This window comes from Nymphaea colorata, chromosome 4 (assembly GCF_008831285.2).
Source record: "Nymphaea colorata isolate Beijing-Zhang1983 chromosome 4, ASM883128v2, whole genome shotgun sequence".
Classification (NCBI taxonomy): Eukaryota; Viridiplantae; Streptophyta; class Magnoliopsida; order Nymphaeales; family Nymphaeaceae; genus Nymphaea; species Nymphaea colorata.
The window spans coordinates 26,578,302-26,600,173 of NC_045141.1; the positions used below are offsets into that span (position 1 = coordinate 26,578,302).

At 37.3% G+C, this 21,872-nt stretch overlaps 2 protein-coding genes across 5 annotated transcripts; both read left to right on the plus strand.

Annotated features, from left to right (window-relative positions):
* Positions 1-422: 422 nt before the first annotated feature.
* LOC116252556 (protein ARABIDILLO 1-like) lies at positions 423-13,442 on the plus strand. Of its 3 annotated transcripts, XR_004172230.2 has the most exons (16): positions 423-555; positions 634-938; positions 1,129-2,890; positions 3,082-3,240; positions 3,365-3,445; positions 3,557-3,688; positions 4,491-4,618; positions 5,631-5,718; positions 6,513-6,607; positions 7,230-7,293; positions 7,528-7,703; positions 8,067-8,288; positions 9,702-9,786; positions 10,192-10,377; positions 11,219-11,296; positions 13,400-13,442. XR_004172230.2 is itself a non-coding variant. In XM_031626903.2 (14 exons), exons 3-14 carry the CDS (start codon positions 1,445-1,447, stop codon positions 10,372-10,374), a joined length of 2,859 nt encoding a protein of 952 aa, XP_031482763.1. In that variant the 5' UTR covers positions 423-555; positions 634-938; positions 1,129-1,444; the 3' UTR covers positions 10,375-10,706. The 3 variants fall into 3 exon arrangements, 2 of the variants coding, with proteins under 2 accessions (XP_031482763.1, XP_031482762.1); XM_031626903.2 differs by lacking the exons at positions 11,219-11,296; positions 13,400-13,442 and having other exon boundaries at positions 10,192-10,706; XM_031626902.2 differs by lacking the exons at positions 423-555; positions 11,219-11,296; positions 13,400-13,442 and having other exon boundaries at positions 576-938; positions 10,192-10,706.
* On the plus strand, positions 11,219-21,834 carry LOC116252557 (lipid droplet phospholipase 1-like). 2 transcript variants are annotated; one of them, XM_050077428.1, is made up of 12 exons: positions 11,219-11,296; positions 13,400-13,560; positions 14,930-14,997; positions 18,745-18,815; positions 18,910-19,122; positions 19,412-19,572; positions 19,673-19,728; positions 19,814-19,866; positions 19,939-20,062; positions 20,990-21,087; positions 21,204-21,355; positions 21,623-21,834. In XM_050077428.1, the coding sequence occupies exons 2-11, from the start codon at positions 13,430-13,432 to the stop codon at positions 21,273-21,275; spliced, it is 1,047 nt and encodes a 348-aa protein (XP_049933385.1). In that variant the 5' UTR covers positions 11,219-11,296; positions 13,400-13,429; the 3' UTR covers positions 21,276-21,355; positions 21,623-21,834. The 2 variants fall into 2 exon arrangements, with proteins under 2 accessions (XP_049933385.1, XP_031482764.1); XM_031626904.2 differs by lacking the exon at positions 11,219-11,296 and having other exon boundaries at positions 12,922-13,560.
* The last annotated feature ends 38 nt before the right edge of the window (positions 21,835-21,872 follow it).

The following is a 21,872-nucleotide window of genomic DNA, read 5'->3' on the forward strand; positions in this document are numbered from 1 at the left end:
CATGTATAAACTTCGTTGGGGTCGTGAAATAAATGGATTAAATATTTTCTAAAACATGAAATACAAAATGCCACTTTGCCAACAAAGAAGAAAAAAAATGAGAGTTCCTAACAAATGAGTCATACTGAACACATCAATTTGGTCATTTTTGAGAAAACATTTTGCACGTGGATTATGCCTTTTCTATTTATTTCTGAAATTTTTCGTAGCTCTCGTTGACAAGTTATTTGGTTGTGTTTGTCTTTTAAATCACATCCTGAGGTCGTGTAGATATATCAAGTTAGCCAAAAGGGTCTGTCTTCTCAGTTTTCTTGTTCGTTGAACTTCATTTGATGGCCTTTATATGAAATTCCTAGTCCCGTAAGGTAACAAGTTGACTAATAGTTTTTCTGTTTTAGAGTTTGCTTTGAATTCACTCGTACCTGGTCGGGTGAACCGCGCCCTTGGTCAAGCCAACTAATCCGTCCGTAAGCTATCGGAAGGCATTACATTGCAAAATATTACAAACATTGTCATATAAATTCAAATCTCTCTCTCTCGCTCTCTCAAACATATGTAAGTATAAATATGCGATGCTTCTACCGTTCGCTCTTCGCTTCTTCGATTTGACCCCCTTCTCCTCCTCTCCTGCAGGACTCCTGAGAATTCATAATTTGAGTAAGAACCCCCTCCAATCCTCCCCGTCGTTCCCATGGGAATGAAACAACGTGAGAATTCGGGCAGTTGCTTTCACAACAGGAGAGCGGCGGACCTGGTGGCGTTGCTCGACTCCTTGAGGGTTCTTTGAATTTCAACTGCGGTTTTTCCTTTTCACATCGATTCCTCTCCTTAGGCTTAAGCCGTCTTTCTCGCCACCCCCGTCGAAGATTTGGTTGGTGATTGCTCGTGAAAAGGCCCTCTTTTAGAATAACTGGAGCTGTGGGTATTATATTAAACAGGTACTCTTGTTTTATTGTTGGTTTTGCTTCTATTGGTAATCAATGGCATCAAAAGAAAAATGTCTTCTTTATGCATAATACTACCGAAGCATGTGGAAATTCAGTTGTTTTCTTCATTGTCACAGGCGTCACACGTTTGATGGAGTATCTAATTGATTTCTGTCATTCTTCGCATTTTCTCAATTGACAGGAAATAATATGAACAGTTACTGGAATCTTACGGAGCAATCATGGAGGACTAAGGAATGGTCATGGCGGATTTTGTGAATAAATTCATTAGCTCGAAATAGGAGACCGTCAATTGAATTAAGCTTTTGCTTTACTCGTTTGATTCTTCTTTAGAAACTTGAGCTCAAGATAATTGGAGTCCTTAGCTACCTTGATGCTTCCGAACAAGAAGTAGAAGATGGTTTCAGTCATTTAGGTTTAAATCGGTATTTGCTTTTTGGGCAAGTTTACAACTTTATATGAAGCCTTTCCGGGAGGGTTTTAAAATTTGATCAACAATGAGCCGAAGGGTACGCCGAAAAACCATCCTCAACCAGGATAAGGAGAAGGTTGTCGTCCACAATTCTTGTGGCAATGGGGTATGTGAGGAAACCTGTCATTCGGAGGGTAACTTAGTAGATGCCGACTGGACAAGTCTACCAGATGACACAGTTGTTCAAATATTTTCGTGCTTGAACTATAGAGACAGAGCTAGCCTTTCTTCTACTTGCAAGACTTTTCGGACTCTAGGATCTTCTCCATATTTGTGGACTTCATTAGATTTGCGTGCACACAAGTGCGACATTAGGACAGCAGCTTCCCTCGCTAGTCGATGCAAAAATCTGAAGAAGCTGAGGTTTCGTGGTTCCGATTCAGCTAACGCAGTGATGTTTCTCCATGCCCGGGATCTTCGGGAGATAAGTGGTGATTGTTGCAGGGACATCACTGATGCAACTCTGTCGGTAATGGCTGCTCGACATGAAGCCCTCGAGAGCCTCCAGATTGGACCTGACTTCTGTGATAGGATCACTAGCGATGCAATTCAGAAGGTTTCCATGTGCTGTCCAAAGTTGAAGAGGTTGCGGTTATCAGGAGTGAGGGACATTGATGGAGAGGCAATCCTTTCGTTGGTGAGAAACTGTAAGCAGCTTGTAGAGATTGGGTTCATGGATTGCTTGAGGGTTGATGCACCCGCACTTGAAGATGCTGTGTCGGTTAAATTTCTCTCTCTTTCAGGGTCAAAACACATAAATTGGAGTTTGTCCTCCCAGGCTTTGAGTAAATTGCCCAATTTGGTTGGTTTAGATGTTTCTCGAACGGATGTGCCCACCAGTGCTATTCTCAGATTGCTATCTTCCGAGAGCTTGAAGATTGTAAATGCCTTGCATTGCTTATCTTTTGAAGAGGGTGGCAATTATGCATCGTCTGATGTTAAGTCTAAATTTCTTCTTACTCCATTCACTGACATGTTTAAAGGGCTCTCTTCCTTGATCTGTGGTTTGGTTCAGCAGGAAAGAGTTTTGGAGAATGATAGTAAGCTATTCTGGCTCTCTTCCTTGATTAGTGGTTTGGTTCAGCAGGAAAGAATAACTAAGATCGATAAAAAACTACTTTGGAACCAGAGAAACCAAATAGCGGTTGATGGTACCTCTAGGGATGTTATAGATTGGATGGAGTGGGTTCTCTCACATTCTCTACTGCGCATTGCAGAAAACAATCCTCCTGGACTGGATGGTTTTTGGGTGGGGCAAGGTGCGGCATTGCTGTTGAGTCTAGTCCAAAGCCTTCAAGAAGATGTCCAAGAGAGAGCTGCTACCGGGTTGGCAACTTTTGTAGTTATTGATGATGAAAATGCAACTGTTCACCCTGGAAGGGCAGAAGCAGTGATGTCAGGGGCTGGAATTCGTCTTCTACTTAACCTTGCTAGGTCTTGTCGAGAGGGTGTCCAATCAGAGGCAGCAAAAGTAATTATTATGACTTAATTGTCTTCAGTACTGTCATAGGTTCTTTAGGTTTCATCAAGTTTTTGTTCGCTAATGGTTCCCACTTTTACTTGATAAAGGTTAAAAAGTCCTTTATGCTTTAAGGATGTTTTTGACTGGTTTTCTCCTGATCATGCTTTTCTATGAATGATGCTGAAGCGTTAAATGTGCAGGCTATAGCAAATCTGTCTGTGAATGCTGATGTTGCCAAAGCGGTGGCTGTTGAAGGAGGAATCAGTCTCCTTGCTGCCCTTGCAAAGTCTCCAAACAGATTGGTTGCTGAAGAGGCAGCAGGAGGCCTTTGGAACCTTTCCGTTGGAGAGGAACACAAGGTTAGTTTGTTCTGGCTAATTTCTGATACACCATCTTGATTCTACATATTATACTTTTTTGTCTTTCTCTCTGCTTTGATTTAAAAATGGACTGCCTATGAATTTTTATTGTTTCATCTCTTAGGCAGCTATTGCTGAAGCGGGTGGAGTACAAGCCCTGGTTGACCTTATATTCAAATGGCCTTCGGGTGGTGATGGAGTCCTTGTATGTGTTTGTCTTTTCTGTTTCTTCACATACTTTGCTCAACAAGCTACAATGTGCATCATGGTGAACAAGTTTCTCTTCACTTTTGGATTGTTTATCCTTCGAGAATAGGAGCGTGCTGCTGGAGCGCTTGCAAATTTGGCAGCAGATGATAAATGTAGTATGGAAGTTGCTGTGGCTGGTGGAGTCCATGCACTGGTGATGCTAGCTCGATCTTGCAAATCTGAGGGGGTGCAGGAGCAGGTGTTCTCAAACATTTCATTTTACAATTCATTTTTATCTACAGTTGGTTGTGGCATCAGGTGTGCCATATTTCTCATGGTTTTAGTCTTTTAGTCATAGATTACATATATAAAAAGAAGTCTGTATGCTTCAGCTACTTGTTTGCATTGTTTCATGTCTTGTTAGTACCAGTCATATCTGCCTATTTGTACCCTTCCTGTTATTTGGTTGTTGACATTGTCCCTGCTTTGGTGGTGGTTGTCAAGTACTTATTTATGTCCACTTTTTCTGTTTAAGCCTTAACACAACAAAAATGACACTTTGTCATTGTTTACAGAAAATACTATTATACTCTAGGGGTCTTTGTGTCATGGACATAAACATTTTTCCTGAAAATCTTGTTATCATAGAAAATATATTGAAAGAGGAAAGAGGGCTATAAATAAGTTCTCAAAGTATGAATGGAGGATAGCATATGCAGAGAAGACATAAAGACGTACTGAACTTTCAAGACCACAATCTTTTCTTTACCCTGAGTTGGTTACAAAATTTGAAACTGCTTTGGTCTTGTCTTTCTTTCATCGTTATCCATTTACAAGTAAGTTTATTCCTAGTGAAAAAAAATCCTTTTAACCTGCATTTGTTGGAAGCAGAGTTGTGTTTATCACTTATATTCTCTCCAAAGTGCATAAAGTCTAGTCTTGCTATTACACTTAAAGTTTTAAAATAATTTAATGATAGTGCTATTTGCACAATCATCTACTTGCAACTTGTTTTGTTGATTCTGATTCATTGTCCCTCTTTACTTGAACTTCCTTCTCAGGCTGCTCGTGCTTTGGCTAATTTGGCTGCACATGGGGACAGCAATGGTAATAATGCTGCTGTCGGACAGGAGGCAGGTGCTCTTGAAGCCCTGGTACAGCTCACTTGTTCTAACCATGAAGGTGTAAGGTAAAACATCAACTGCACGTCTAAAATTCAATTCTTGTTCCCTTTTTGAGCTTGAATTGAAACCATAGTCTCAAACATCATTCTTGGTAAGTTTTTCCTTAATCCTTTTTTCTAAATTCTAAATCATGTTTTTTCTCAGGGAAATTTCAAAATTTCAGACAATTTTAAAATATGGAAGATAGATTAAACAAATTATAAAATTATGGGTCCTGTATTTTTTCTTAGAAAAACATTGGCAAACATACAGAAAAGCTTTTTAAAATATAAAAGAAACAAATAATAAAAAACATATATTTAAAATATGCACTTTTCTTAAAAGGGAGATATTGAGATATCATCAAGACAATGTGACAATGTTTAATTTTCTAATAATATTTTGACGATATTGCAACGGTTTGCCTGACAATATCAGCCAATTTCAAAATGCTGAAAATATTGTGATATTTTCAAATTTCGTTGATATTTGTGACCATCATTGGAATGTCTTCCTGTCATCATATTTCTAATGATTGAGATGGTTGACTGTAAGGGTTAGGAAACCAAAAAGGCTTTTCTTCTTTATTAAATGCCTCTTCTTCCAGGATCGATATGCAATTAATGTTTGCTGTTTGTAATATATTATTTGTCCAACTCCTATGCTTAAAGTGTTCTTCCATTCATGGATATATATCTACTTTAAGAACTTCTGTAGTAATTATTCTGCAAAAGATTATTCTCAGCATTTTACAATAGCTATGCAGAAAATTTCTAAACTTATTCTTCCCTTTCCTCTTTTCTTAAAACTCGGTTTTGGATCCAATGGCCTCATATTTAGGTCTGCATTTTGCATTCTGAGGTACTGTATTTTATGAATTAAATCAAGGTTGTTGATTACAGTTTTATGCATGTGTTTATATGTGTGTGTTTTTATGTGTGGGTGCTTGTTTGTGTATGATTGTGGTTGCATATTTTATTGGGAGATGGTTGCTTCATTTATTTTTTGCTATATTTTGATGCTTTTGACTTGCAACAGACAAGAGGCTGCTGGTGCTTTGTGGAACTTGTCATTTGATGATAGAAATAGAGAAGCAATTGCAGCTTCAGGTGGTGTGGAGGCCTTGGTATGTTCTCTTTCTCACATTGGTTCCTGGTCCATGCTGTTTCCAATGGAATGTATATCTCTTTGTTATCTTTCGTGGTTAAGAAATGCTGCTATCCTTTTCCAATTCATAATTACATGCTTGTTTAATGTTTGAAGGAGTAACAAAAACACACTCAGGTTTGAACATAAACAGCCATGATTGGAGCACTTCTCCAACCCGCACTATGAATCAACCTCCTTTCAGGCCGCTTTAATTAATGTGTACACCAAAAATGGGCAATTAATGGAAATTGTTGAAACATGAGCATTTTTCGTGTTGTTTCACTGAAAGTTGGGTGCCTTGTGACATGCATTCTCTTTCAGTGTTCTTGGTTAGATTTTTCTCTGACCTAGGAGATTATCGCCTTTCTCATGTGCCATCATGTGTAGTTTGCTGATGTCATGTTTATTGCTTTGTGATTTATAATTATATTTTTACTAATCATAAGCGTGAGTCTATCCCCCTGGCCATAGATATATTTAAATTTCCCTTTCAACAGTACTGAGGGATAATAACATTCTGCATGTGTGAATGGGGATTTCACATACAGATACACTTGCTTAGATACTGATGCTATTCACGCTATTTTGCTTTTACTAGAAGTAATTTTCATTTTTGGGTCTGTGTACATTGTTGTTCATCTTATTGTCACAACTAGTACCGACTTTTTACTTTCAAGACTGTTTTAAGCATCTTTCTATTGAAAGCTGGAAAGAGTATGATTTATGTGCATTTACTTTGTTCGTCATTCTTACTAGGTTTTGTTTGATTAGGTGGCTCTGGCACAGACTTGTTCAAATGGTTCTCAAGGCCTTCAAGAAAGAGCTGCTGGTGCATTATGGGGATTATCTGTTTCTGAAGCTAATAGGTGAGCTGTTTTGAGCTAGAATCCCTCTTTAAGATTTTATATCTTCATGATAACATGATATGTATCTAACCTTACAGTTACCCATTGAGTTGTACATTGTGGTACAAAAATAAAATAGCAACTATTTATGGACAGCGAGAGAAAGTTATCAAAGATGCTGTATCACCCTCTTCTTTTGAACACAAAAGATGGATGAAACTCTGTTCTCTTGTTGTTGATCCAGTCTAGTTTACAAATACATTTTGATGTGGTGTGGCCTCTTACATTTTTACTACAGTCTACAGCATGTTTGAACAGAAAATGAGTTCAGACAGCACTTAGGTGTGGGTGCTTTCAGGAGGGTGCAGTCAGCTGCACCTGACATGGCTGAATTTACACCTGCACCTTCACCCAGTATGTATATATGTGGGTTTGGTGACCTCCATGAAGAGTGGATGTTACGTAGCTTCTCTGCTTGCTGTATGTATGACACAAGTCTGCTGCTTTATATTCATGCTGCCAATGACGCCTCCTGCAGCTAGGATATTTTATCAGCAGAAGTTGAATTTTCTTTATCTTTAACAAAAGTAGTCAATATTCTTGGGCATATTGATTCTCTAACATAATCCTTTTTCTTTTTCAGTATTGCTATTGGACAAGAAGGTGGTGTTCCACCACTCATTGCTTTAGCACGCTCTGATGCTGAAGTGAGTATTTTCTATCTGATGAATGTATCTTCCTTTTTGAAACATTTTAGTGTTTAATTTACAATGTCTCCTCTATCCTGATGGATGCTTTCAAGTGAAATGTTCATGCAACATATTTTCTTGTATGCTACATCAAGTATCTTCACTCTTCAGCTGTAATTAACATGCTTTGTTTTTATATTAGTATGTTTGTTTCAAAAGAAGTTGTCACCTGTTTTTTCTTTATCTTTTCAGGATGTCCATGAGACTGCTGCAGGTGCACTTTGGAATCTTGCTTTCAACCCTGGCAATGCTCTTAGGATAGTAGAGGAAGGGGGTGTTCCAGCCCTTGTACACCTCTGTTGTTCTTCTGTGTCAAAAATGGCACGCTTCATGGCTGCACTGGCCCTTGCTTATATGTTTGATGGCAGGTATACCTATGCATGGTTATTTTTCATTCTTTTTTTTTAACATAATCTCTGCCAAATTGCTATTCAGACTTGTTTATGCAGTTTTTTTTCATTGGATGGTTTAGGTAGTTTGTTTTTATTGTTCAAGCTGTTGCCAGGGCAGCGTATCTTCTCAATCAACTTTTTACTAGAGCTTGTGCTTAGCTGGAAATATGTTTTGCAATGAAAATTGTTTAAGAACTATTTTTTGGTCCAATTCTTTAGATCCTGAATCACACTCACTTTTACGCAATTACATATTCCATGGAACTTTCTCTATTTCAGTGCAACTTTCTCAATTCCAATGCTACTTCTTTTGGGGCTGATGTATTTTTGTTTATACAGAATGGATGAAGTTGCTTTAATTGGATCATCTGCAGAAGGCGGTTCAAAGGCAGGAAGCCTGGATGGTGCTAGAAAAATAGCGCTAAAGCATATTGAAGCTTTTATTCAGGCGTTTTATGATCCACCACTATTCTCTGCAGCAGCTGCATCCTCAGCTTCAACCTCGTTAGCTCAAGTGGTGGAGGCAGTGCGGATACAGGAAGCAGGCCATCTTAGATGCAGGTTCTTTCTGAGATTCTGTTCAATAAAGTTGCCGTAGGTGACAAGTTAGTTCTGAGATACTGTATGCTAATCAAGAATGTGGCAATTAAATTTCAAATGAAGTTGGTCAAATCAAAACCTATAATAAGCTTTGAAGTTGTGGACTTCTATTGCAAAAGCAGATATTATCTTTATTTATTAATTTATTTTCAACCTTAAATCATTTCATTTTAGTTCTAAGACAAATCCAGTATATGTCATAGAGACATCTGTAGGAGTGGCAGGTTTTGCCGTATGCTGTCTAGCCTGAAGCAGATGAGGGAAATACTTACTGGCACATTGGTTGTTGTGACCTGGTTAATGAATGTCTATATGCAGATTGTGATGGCCTTGCCATCTGAAAGATTATATTTTGGGCAGTGAGTGCCTGCATGCAGCTAGCAACCTGCCATGATCTGTACCTTTTTAAAAGCAGTTTGGTAAATATGCATAAGCTAAGATTTCTGATTCGCCTTGTAACATCCATAACTTCAATCTAGTCCCCTTGCAGAATCACTTGTGCATGCTGAGTACATCTATGCTTGAAAATTTTTATGATTGACATATTTGTCTATTTGGCATTGGTGAAGATCGTTCCCTGGCCTCAGGGTCTGTTTATACGATCTTTCTGTGACATATACACTGATGTGGATGCAGACGTGCATGCCGTGTTCCCACATACTCTGTCTGGATCATATTTATATGTTTAAGTATAATCCTTTTGATATTTAAAGATCTTGAGAACCCAGTTGTTACCTTTTTATTTATTTTTGTATAATTTAACATGTGGTGTCCACAGGCAATCTTTCATAGACTTCACATAAAATGAATTCAAATTCTTAACAAGCTGTTGTTACCAAGTCACAGGCACAACCTAACAGGTCCATGTAAATTTGATGCACCTTCTTGAAATTTTAGTGGAAAAATGCAAGACGAGCACATGGATTTTAATAAACAAGAAACCTAAATTTTGATATTTTCTATGAGCAACATTGATATTGTTTCAATCTCATAAAGCATCAAAAAGATGTTCACTAGCACAAGTCTCACAATGAGCATGGCATAGCACGCTTAATCAAGGACTGAGACGGAATGGTGCATTTCCTGTGCTGCAGTTTTGAATTCCTTGTAATGAAGGTAAACCAAGATGTCTAGAGGTCTGGCTATAGCAGGAGACCCTGTTGGGTGTTTTTTTGTTTTTTCTGAATATATATTTATAATGAATAGGTGGTGTTATGAATTCTAAATTGCATTAGTTAACCAGTATAGTGGTTATTTTTCTCCACAGAATCAGGCATTGTATCGGGTTATCTGCTTCTGTCATGCATTTTTGTTTTGGTTGTATTTCTCCCTTATGGTTATTCTTGAAAAAACCAATCTATGCTTTTCTGGCAGTGGGGCAGAAATTGGGAGATTTGTCAGCATGCTGCGGAATGCATCACCTACTTTGAGAGCATGTGCCGCTTTTGCTCTTCTCCAGGTACATACAATGCATCATGTATCTGCTCAAGAAGACAAAAAGGACAGTTAGACAACTTGGTTAGAGAATATGAGCTCATACTTTGCAACTGAAAATATTTTCCCTAATGCTGGGATGCTCTAGGTTAATGTTTTTATAGTGAAATCCCTTTTAAGGTATATTTTGTCGATTAGAGAACTGTCAGCTGTTGATTTGAAATGTGATAAGTCAGTGGTTTACATATTAGTCGCTAGTTCAATGACTTTTTTCCCCGTAAGTTGGCATTTGATACTTTAAGTCAGGAAGCTTTACCGACCGAGCATGTGGGCTATTTGTTCACTTTTGGTAGGACTGAGCAAGACTCTTCCCCATCACATCTGATTTATTCTCACCATTGGTTTGATACGGCTCATTTCTTGCTTGCAGTTCACAATTCCTGGCAGCCGACATGCTATGCACCATGCAGGCCTCTTGCACAAGGCTAGTGCGTCCCGTATATTGCGTTCAGCTGCAGCATCAGCAACAGCCCCAGTAGAAGCCAAAATCTTTGCAAGAATTGTCTTACGCAATCTTGAACATCATCCAATTGACTCATGCAGCTTGACGTGAAAGGTGATGAGAAAAACTTGATTCCGGATTGCTTGCTCTCTTCTTTATGATGGAAGGAAATGTTGGAAAAAGAGAAGTGTCAGGACTGAAGGACGTGCAGTGCATATTATCCTTGAACCACTATTAAGGGGGTGTTTTCTGGTTAAGATCATTGGGTTTTCTCTTTCTTGGCAATCAGGATAGCATGAAAATGAGAATTTTAAGGCAATTGTGAGGATGACAGATGTGACTTGCAACTTGCTTTCTGATTGTTACTTCTGTAATGGAATGGGATTGTCACCCCATAAATAGCTGACATATTCATGGTTTATTTATTTATTTAATTTTGCTCACTTTCTGTAGCCAGATGGTGCTGGATGGCAGCTACCAGTATCTCAGTTTTGTAATTCAGAGTTCGCGTGTGTTTTGAGTACAAACTGTTTCTTATTGCCTTTGACTGACTGAATTTTAGAGTCTTAGACTAGCTTTCCATTGATGATATATTTGAAATAAAAAAATCGAGGCTATTGCCTTTTGTTCTCAGACTAAAAGGATCCTTGAAAGAGATTGCTGTATGGGTGACTCTACCCATCTCTCTTAAGTTCCATTCTGTTTCTGAATTGCTTTCCACGGTCAATTCAAACTCAACACCATTTTGATCAATTGGCAGCATATCTTGATGAAGCCTCCTCTCTGAGTTATTACTATTATTATTATTGTTGTTATTATTTTTACTATTATTTGTATATTGATTTGATTATTACTATTGAATTTCGTTTGTCCTGTTAATAAGCTAGCCTAGTGTACTGCAATAAAAACCTCTACTGTGTCTATAGGTTCATAAGAATGCCTTTGTCTTGTGCAGAGAGCAATGCTTATGGAAGTCAAACTGTGATTGCTCACTAAGGTTACTGCAGGCCTACTGTGGCAATCCTACTTCAAGGTAATATCTGACCATCTCTTTTTGGCAAACATCATAGAAGATTGTCTATTGAATGGTGTGAATTCCAATTGAGCACACCTTTGGTACCCATGTGAAATGGTCTTCGTGTGATGGTTGTTTTTGTGGCGACAGCCGACATGCTCTAATCCCATCACGCGTGACTAACGTTAGCCTAAAATCCGCGGTTCTAGCCCCAACCGGCAGTCTTCTTTTATTTCCTGCATAGCTTATGAAAGAAGTAACCTCAACAGCCAATGGCTGCCTACCTACTTTGTCTACAGTTCAGGATGACACCTGGAGCCGCTGACAACCATATCCACAAAGCGTCCAATTGTACCTTATTGATTGGTGGGTCAGGTTTGGTTCCCCAATCAGTGAGATGGCTGACCCTATTCTCTTGCTGACCCAGATCTGACCCATATCAAATATGACCAGCTACGGTTTGATGATAAAGGAGATCCAATCAACGTTCAGATCGGATCCATAGAATCAGCTCATTATTAAGTGCCGTTGGGTCTACTGATTTTCATAATATCTAACGTCAAACCCAAATTAGACCCCATGAATCTGCGGTATCAAGAAATATGAAAATGCTGTTGAATCATACATCAACTTGATCGCTAAGGGCATTAGAGTTATGAGTAGAATCTAAACTTTGGATAACACATCCTCTTAAATAAAAATTGCTTTCAATCATTAACTGATGCAGTTGGCCTGTCGCGCTAAGGGCCAACTATAATGTATTTGAAAAAACGTGATGATGGTGATATAAATAACAACTGAATTAGATATATACAACTGAATTATATATAATTCAGTTGTTATATATCACTATCGCGCTTTTTCAAATACATTATAGTTAGCCCTTAGCGTGACAGGCCAACTGCATCAATTAATGATTGAAAGCAATTTTTTTTTTGAGAGGCTGTGTTATCCCAAGTTTAGATTCTACTCATAACTCTAATACCCTTAGCTATCGAGTTGATGTATGATTCAACAACATTTTCATATTTCTTGATACCGCAGATTCATGGGGTCTATATATATATATATATATATATATATATATATATATATATATAAAACAGCACATGATTGAACTTTTTCCAAGAACTGACACTTAGTTTCCTCAGTTACAATACGTTGTCCTTATTATAGAAATTTTTGAAAATCAAACACCTAAAATTTCATAAAACTATATTTGCCAAAAAAACAGTTCCGGTCTAATTTTGGCAAACACCGTGGTAGATTTCTACTTATAAATGAATTTGAAAAAGAGTTTAAAAATTCTGAAATTTTAGTAACCATATGTCACTAATATGAGCTGTTATCAGGCAACTTTTGCTAAATAATATTTAGACGCACTCTCTGATAAATCAATTTTATGATCTTTTTGTACTTTAAATGTCATACTCTTAGCCCCTTTCAACTAGAAGGTTTTCAAATTGAATAAGCTTTTTAAGGGAAGGAAGCTTCTCGGGATCCCTTGGTTTGTCCGTCTCCGTCGACGGGGAACCGTTTGACAGCAGGGAGAAGGAAGGATCTGGAAACAAGAGGAGTGGGCCTACGCGGGTTCATTCATGTGTAATTGGGAATTTGACATATTCATTCTTCGAAGAAACAAAGTATTTCAAAAAAGTTTCTAAGAGTCAACTTAGAAACTCTTCTATTGGTTAAGTAACCATGATAGCCTGCTAACTATATTTAAAAGTAACAGAAAAAAATTAAATTCCTGTTGAGAATTTAAATAAAAACCTGAAGTCCATTTCTGAGATCGGGTGAAAGTGTGTGGACTTTAAATATAATTTTCCCGGCAAAAGGTTCTGTGCGCCGATAACGAGTTAATGCAAATATATGAAACCCGTAACCGTGTGGCCGGATTCCTCCGTTCTGGTGGCCCTCTGTCGTTCTAAAATTAGCGATTCCTATTTATTCTTTCCAATTTTCTGGATTCTTCTGAGTTTCTGCACGATGGGATTTGCATAAGAATCGAGTGGTGCGAGAAATTGGCACGAATTTTATTTGATAATTGCTGTGCTCGTTCGAGGTGTTATGGTTGTGATCTTCTTCCTATTGGCGATTCCTCTTCTTATTCTGGTTCAGTCTTTCTGGTTTGCGCGGAAGCGTAAGGGAATGCCTGAAGACAGCGGCAACGGTGTTCGCAGCAGCGCCGTTGCCAATGGAGGGGGGACGACCGTCTGGAGACCGTCCGCGTCGGCGGCACCCGATCACCTCGTTGTCATGGTTAATGGCATCCTTGGAAGGTAACGTTCATTTTTGTAGTTCTTGGTTGTTTAGGCTTTCAATTCATCGTGTTTCCATTTGCATTATTAGGTTTCTTCTTTCTTCGGGATTTCCGTTCGTCGAATTTCCATTTACACTACTATATATATGTTTTTTTTTTCTTTCCTTCGCATTTTAACTCATTGATTTCTAGCTTTCCTTCGCCTTTGGTTCAGATTTTTTTGTTTGAGCAGCGGCTCTGAATAGTTTTCCTTTCCTCAATTCTGATACTTGCTCGGAAGTTTTGGTTTACCCCACTATTGCGTTAAAGCTTCGTGTTAGATTATTTTGTGCTTCGTGTTTCTGTCGGGAATTAATGCCGACATGGTACGTGAAGTTCGAAGTCGGTCTTCTATATGCGGAATGAATTTATTTTTTGTTTACGTTTCTTATAACATTGCACCTATACAGAATTGAAGTTGTTATGCTTTTTGTTTTCCTCTACAATCTTATTCACTTTGAGGTAGTATAATTTGGTGGGAAGGATGAGACACCGCAAAGCAATGATGTTAGGCACTTCTGTGGACTTCCTAACAATGAAGGCTCGTTTCCATTAGACACCTGATTTTTCATATTGGTTTCAAGTTAGAAAGTGCAGCATTGCTGCTATGGGTGTCAATCGATGCCAATTGTGAATAATGTAAATGAAATAAGGTCTTAGGCGACACAAATTACTGGTACTTGAGAACCCATTTCACGATTCATTCAGGATTTAGGAAGACGTTTGATAAGTGCACGCTGAAACGAGTCAAATTTGTTTTCAGTACTCAACCACTGCAGATTTGTTTCTCTCTTTCTTGTATAAAATATCTTCAGAATATATTATTGCCTTTTGTCTGTTCTGTTTCTGTTTTGTTTGCCTAGTACCTTTTTTCTTTTTAACGTGTTTTTCTGCCTATTATAAGTAGAGGGAGGGAGAGAGAAGCAAACGCAGACGTTGTACTATCCCTGCTGCCTGCTGTTCTGTCTTGTGGCAGGACATACCCTTAGTTTTGAACTGATGGATCACATCGACTTGATGGTTTTCACTGGTGACCCTATAGCCATGTGGCAAAGTCTTGTCATCTTGTGAACACAAACAACATTTCAATTCATATGAAAATTGAAGTGAATTGCTATATCAATACATGCTTTGCTTTGTCATTCCACAAGTAATGAAACCTTGAGCTTGTAAGTCTGAGTTATGTGTGTGCCTATAACTCTCTCTCTCTCTGTGTATGTGTGTCTATATATATATATATATATATGTATATATATATATATATATATATGTATATATATGTATATATATATTGTGGCCTTTATTCTTTAGATTTAAAGATGGCACCTTTTCTTTTTTTTTTGTTGCAGTGTAACTGACTGGAAGTTTGGTGCTGAACAATTTGCTCGGATGCTTCCAGATAAAGTGGTTGTTCATTGTAAGTGATGCTATTCTTTCTTGTTGTCTTCCTTATTAATGTGAAGAGCTTTCTTAAATAATGATATGAACGTAATTTTATGCTATTTGTCATTTTTTTCTTTCTTTTGCAGTTGGCACATCTTTATTGTGCCCCTGTATTGCATCATCTCATGCTTACATATTTCTAAAAACCATCACTTTTTAATGTACTACTTTCACATGATTGATGCATGTTAGAAGAGTTCCATGTACTTTTCATTTTTTTTCCCCTCTTCTTGATGTCTGATGGATACATACAAGATGTATTTGGAAGGATCTGAATATTACAACACATGCTGAAACGGAAATTTTGGCACATCGTATGTACTGAAAGATAATAGCAAGTCATGAAAATAGAATATTAAAAGCTATGTCACATGTACAGGATTTGAGTGCAGCAAGTATGTAAGTTATGTCACATGGGTACGGGTACGGGTGCTGGTACAGGTGCTGGTACTGGTACGGGTACGGACCATTTTCAAAAAACTTGGGTACGGGGGTATGGCCGTACACACACACATATATATGTCAAAAAATGCAGAAAAATAACATATTTGCACATATCTATATCAAAAATTTCAAACAGAATAACATATTGTCATATTCATAAATACATTCTCATTCTCTTCAGTCTCACTCTCCTCAGTCACATAATTAACATTCAAAATACATCAGCTTTGTTGATTTTCATTCTCCTCACTCCTCAGTTGCATCATCAAGATTAGAAGGAACAACAGGTTCTGTAAGATCCATATTAAGAGCATGCAAGATAGTTGGACTTGTTCTCAATCAATACAAGACAACATGCAACAAAGAATGTTCTGAAATAGGACTTCTTCTCAATCAGTATAGAACATGCAATACAGAATATGCAGAATAAGGTATACGTATACCAAAACACGAATTAGGTATACAGAATCGGCCCCAGCGACGTCTGACAGCGGCGACAGAAGTAAAATCATCTCCCTGCCGTCTGCCGTCGCTGGCGACAGAAGTAAGATCATCTCCCCTGCTGTCGTCGGCGACAGAAGTAAGATTGGCAGTGGTGGAGCCAAAGAAAATGAACTAAAAAATGATAAAAACAAAAATATACCGCCGTTGTTCGCCTCCTGCCGTCGCAAATCGCCGTCTCCGTTCGCCTCCTGCCGTTTTTTTTTTCTAAATTTGTATTTTAGTGCCAAATCTACTTACTCTATATGTATGTACGTATCACAATATTTATGAGAAAATCGAGTAAAATGAAAAAGTCAGGAAAAATTTTCAAGATTCTGAACATCTCACCAACACAAAAATCTCACTATTTTATTACGATTTTTCCTGAGTTTAGTACTTTTTTCATTTTAAATGTTTTTATGATTTTTATTTTTTTAAATTGTCAAGATTTTTCCAAGATTTTTTCGATAAGAACAACTTTTCTAAAAAAATACCCAAGAAAAGCCTGGCTAATATTTTCCCAAGAAAAGTATTTGTGACAATGTACTATGTATACTATATAGTACATATGTATGTACGTAAAATGTATGTATAACAATAAGATTAAAAGTTAATAAACAATCATTCTATCAATGTTTCGATGAAAACAATGAAATCTGTTACACACCATATATAAGACAGGTTATGTATAAATTATGAAACAGATTGTGTGTATATATATATATATATATATATATAAGATTAAAAATTAACAAGCTATTATTCTATCAATGCTTTGGTGGAAATAAAGCAATTTGTTACACACTATACATAAGACAGGTTATATACAGATTGCATATAAAAGCGGAAACAGGAGCAATGGCTTACACAGTCATGCAGGCACACCGAGGCATAGTGCAGGAAAAAAAATTCAGGAAACAGAAAAGCAGATTTCAAAGATAGTTGCAGTAAAAAATGCAGAGAAGAAGAATTCAAGGGGGAGGACTGCAGGAAGAAAGAATGGAGATTGATGCAATAGATTGGCTTGCTGGAAAAAAAAATGCAAAAAAGGGAAATGTAAGATCCATGCGGTAGATTGGCACTGGCTGCGAAAAACAATTGCAGAAAGAGGAAAATTAATGTGGAGGATCTACACTGGCTAAAAGGAACACAGAGAGAGAGATGCATGGGTTCCAATGTCAGAGAAGACAAGAACTAGTCCTGGTCTGTGCTCCAATGAGAGAGAGAGAGATTAATGACACAGGCTGGAAAAAATTGCAGAAAGAGGGAGACTAATGTTGATGATTAACACTGGCTAAAACAAAAACTAGAGAGGGGTCTTCACTCCAAGGTCTGAGAAAAAATAATGCAGAGTGTAGACCTGGTCTGTGCTCCAAAGAGAGGAAGAGCGAGCAGCAATTGATCAGTCACCAGTGGTGGTGGGGTGGGAAAACTGAACCTTACTGCTACTGGTAGGAAGAATGAACAGCGAGAGAGAGAGAGGGAAGGGGAACAAAGAGTAGTCACCGGGCTTTGGTTCCTAATTGCCAGAAACACTGGTTACTTCTCCCTAAGGGGAAGGAGCTGAGAGAGAGAAAAAGAGAGTAATGTGGGAAGTAGAATGAGAGAGAAGAAAGAGCTGGGGCCGCGACCTGGGAGGAGGGAGGTGTGCTGGTGGGTGGGGTGGGGTTGAAGGAGCTTTCTATTTCTTTTTCATCAAATTGAGGATGTTTTAGAGCTGTCATTTTGATTGATTGCTGTTGTCTCAAGTTGTGAAAGAACTCATTTTTAACAAAAAGTCTGGTGTGGCCAATCACTCTGGACTCTCATTGAACATGTTGATTTCTGCACCTGCACCTAAGCGTGACTTAGGTTAAAAATTGATGATGTTTACATACTTTGAGCAGTAAACATGGAGGTCTGTTGAATTCTTGATTGGGTAATTTTAGGTTAATTTTGTATTATGCAACTTCAAAGTAATCACTTTCGTTTGCTATAAAATGCATGCTTTTTATGGATTGGATAATGTTAACTTGCACACATCAGCAACACTGCTATTGCTTCTTGGATACAGGCAGATATGAAGGCATGGCATGCAGTCAGGATTTATGACACCTTTTTCTATTCATGTGATGTTATTCACTTCTAGTTAGGTGTTTTGGTGTTCATACATTACGTGCTTATTAGGATGATGGTTGGTGGTTTCATCACTTCATGTACAATAACATCATAGCTATAGCACATAAATTTGGATTGTACCTATAGGAATTCATGCATGTCACATGAATTCAGATGAAAACACGGGCATATGGTCATTCATATGAAGTTTTGGTAAATAAAGGCATGTAGAATGGGAGCAACAGCAGGGTATTCTTATGGCAGACCACACAATCATGTAGCTTTTCAAGTTTTACTTCATATTTGCCGGTTTGCCCCTTCACGTTGTTATCTATGTTGTGTCAAAACCAATGTTGTTGAAATCTGTTTCTAAAACTGTTTTTTTCTTCAAAAGATTCAGAGCATTAGATCAAATCAAAATTTTCTTTAAATCAGAAAAATTAAATTACAATTTTCTTTAGGTCCAAAAATATATAAAAATAAATAAAAATTAAGAGTTCTTTAAAAATTACAACAGAGAAGTAAATATTGGTTTTATAAGGTTCTATCAATCAGAAAGAGATAATTAGTAATTGTTCTTTATTTTTTTCATGTCTTTCTTTAGTATTGCTTCTAACTAGTGGTCACCTCTTTATAAAGTGGTGATCCTTCAAACTGGTTATGGATATTACAGGTTTTTGCATTTAATTCCATGTAGGTAGTGAAAGAAATGTCTCCACGTTGACATTAGATGGTATTGATGTGATGGGGGAGCGTTTGGCAGAAGAGGTTTTGCTCTTTTCTGGAGTATTCATTTAGTCTTAAAGGCTAAAGCATTCGTATACTGTATCTCCTGAAAGTTTATGGCAAATGTATCTGTTAGGTGGAAGAAGTTATTACACAAATGCCTGGTGTTCGCAAGATCTCATTTGTTGCACACTCTTTGGGAGGGCTAGTTGCTAGGTATGCTATTGGCAGACTATACCGCCCCCCTTCTTCAGAGAAAGGCTCTCACGAAGGGACAATCTGCGGTCTGGAAGCAATGAATTTCATTACAGTTGCAACACCTCATCTTGGTTCAAGGGGTTACAAACAGGTATCATTCTCGTGCTCTTTGATAAGTAAATGATGTCCTTGATGACACAAGTAGTTTCTCTTCTTCCTATTTTCTGCGCCAAATATTTGATGTATTATAGTGTAAAAACAGACCTCTATGTGGTTTGCTCCTACAAGATCTTAACCTCTATTAGCTTTACGCTGTACTATGACATGGATATGGGTGCCAGTCAAACATGTTTGTGTTGTTTATTCCAATGTTTGCTTTTAATGCAACTAAAGGTACAGTTTCCTTTGCGGTATCACAACTTAGCATCTTCCATTCACAGGTTCCCTTTCTTTTTGGTGTTGCTGTGTTTGAAAGAGCTGCTTGTCAGATGAGTCACTGGATCTTTGGGAGAACTGGCAGGCATCTTTTTCTTACTGATTGTGAAGGGGAACCACCTCTACTTCAACGCATGGTGGCAGATTGTGGCGACCTACATTTCATGTATGTACTTGGTGTGTCTTTACTTTCCAGTACCTGTTTTAAGTATGAACCTTCTGCAGGATTCCTATCAAAAGATTTTTCATGTTACTTGATAATGTAGGTCAGCACTACGGGCATTTAGACGAAGAGTAGCATATGCTAATGTTAACTATGACCGTATCCTTCTTTTATCAGATTTTCTGATATTTCTTTCAATCTAGCAAGGTCTAGGGCTTCCTTTTTGCCCTTAACTGATACTCAGATATTGTTGGCTGGAGAACTGCATCGATTCGGTGTAATCATGAATTGCCGAAGGTATACTATTGTTTCTCTACCCCTTTAATACCTTTATTTGTTTCAAATTTCAAAAATTCTACAATTTCGTAGGAGCACTGGGAGGATTCACTAAATGAGAAGTATCCACATATTGTGCATGAAGAGGTTGTCGGGGGATGCACAGAACGATATGAACCATCGTCATGCATAAATGATGAATTTGATATGCTGGAAGGTTTATCTCTTTACTCAGATATTTGTCATTAAACAACATATTTGCTGCATTATTTAGGACACATGCTTCGTAAAGGTTGGACATCAGATTAATTAATTTTCATCATAATCTTATCCTAAATTGTGATATGGGCATGTTTGGGAACCTTTAAGAAACCTGGGGGTCTTTGAATCCCCAGCTGTATATATATATATGTATATATATATATATATATATCTAATTGCATAGTGGGACCGAGAATTCCCAAAGTGTCTGGACAGAAAAGAAAAATCATGATTTTTCTTTTCAATGTCTAGATGGGATTTGATGCACTGAAAAAGGATAAGAACAGTGATTAATATATATATATATATATATATATATATATATATATATATATATATATATATATATATATATATATATATGGGGAAATTGGTAGAAAGCAGACCATTAGCTCAGGGACAAAAACCAGATTGATTAAATGTGATGTTTAAGGTGTTTGTTTTTGCAATTTAACATTACCAATATGATCTTAAGAATAGGTCGATGCAAAACATATATTAAGTTGATCATTTTTTTGGACAAGAATAAAATGAATGACTCCTATAGCGTCAATGTTTTGATAATAGGAAAATTCACATTTTTCACAAAAAGCAACTTCAATGAACCATGTTTTATATCAAAATGGTTTTCATAAATATATTAAGATGTCCGGTTTACAGTCTGATTTCTACCAATCTCTCTCTCTCTCTCTCTCTATATATATATATATATATATATATATATATATATTCATTTTTGATAAATCTAACTGCATAGAGGAAGCATTTCATGTTTTTGCTGTTTCATCGTTAATAGGATATTAAATGAACAGGGAGTGCAGTCATCTTGGATAAAAAAAAAAGTCGATATTCATGGTTGCTTAATAAATTGTCCAACTTGCAGATCGGTTAGCATATGGGCTTTTACGTGTTCCCTGGGAACGAGTTGATGTAAGTTTCCATACTAGCAAGTGGAGGTTCGTTGCCCACAGTCTGATTCAGGTTGCTCGCTCTTTCTCTCACTCTGTCTCTCTCTCACACACACCCACGTGGGCCAAATTATATTATATTTATATGTTCTGTTAATAATCTCCTTTATGCAAAATTGAATTTTGTAGGTTAAGATTCCGTCTGTGCATTCAGAAGGTGTTGATTGCATTATGCACATTATTGATAATTTCATTTGCTAGAACACATATCATGGAAGCCATACCTTCTAAAAGGAATTTTGAGTCAAAGTACAAGTGACAAGCAAGGAAGTTCCAATAAAGTAAGCTTCTACATTTTTCTTCCAGGCGACCACTCTTTTTTTTTTAATCTTTTCTCATCCCTGGATATTAGCTTGTGTATGCTCTTGGTATTGTTGAGGTGTGTTAATCCCAAAGGACAAGCATAAGTAAAAGCAATGAGGAAAAGATGTTGACATGGTTTATAATTTTATAAATTTACAGGCAGCATCCTGCTCCATTTCTAATTTTTTTAATCAATTATTAAATTTCTTTCCGAGCATTGATTCTTTCAGTTTCTTTATTTGCAGGTGAATGGAGAGCTAAGATCATCTGCATACTCTAATATATTACTAATGAAAAGGCGATCAAGGAGACAAATTGGGTTCTCTTTGTTTGGCTGGTAGTTTATGTCAATGTAAACACCGAAATTGCCGTTTTAGAGGAAGTGCTAGTGTGACTTGCACTAATAATTGCTCCAAAGTATGTAAAATTAAAAATAAACCATCAAGTATTTCCTGTACTTGGAAAGTTTCAATAGTGCACTATCGGCTTTGCAAC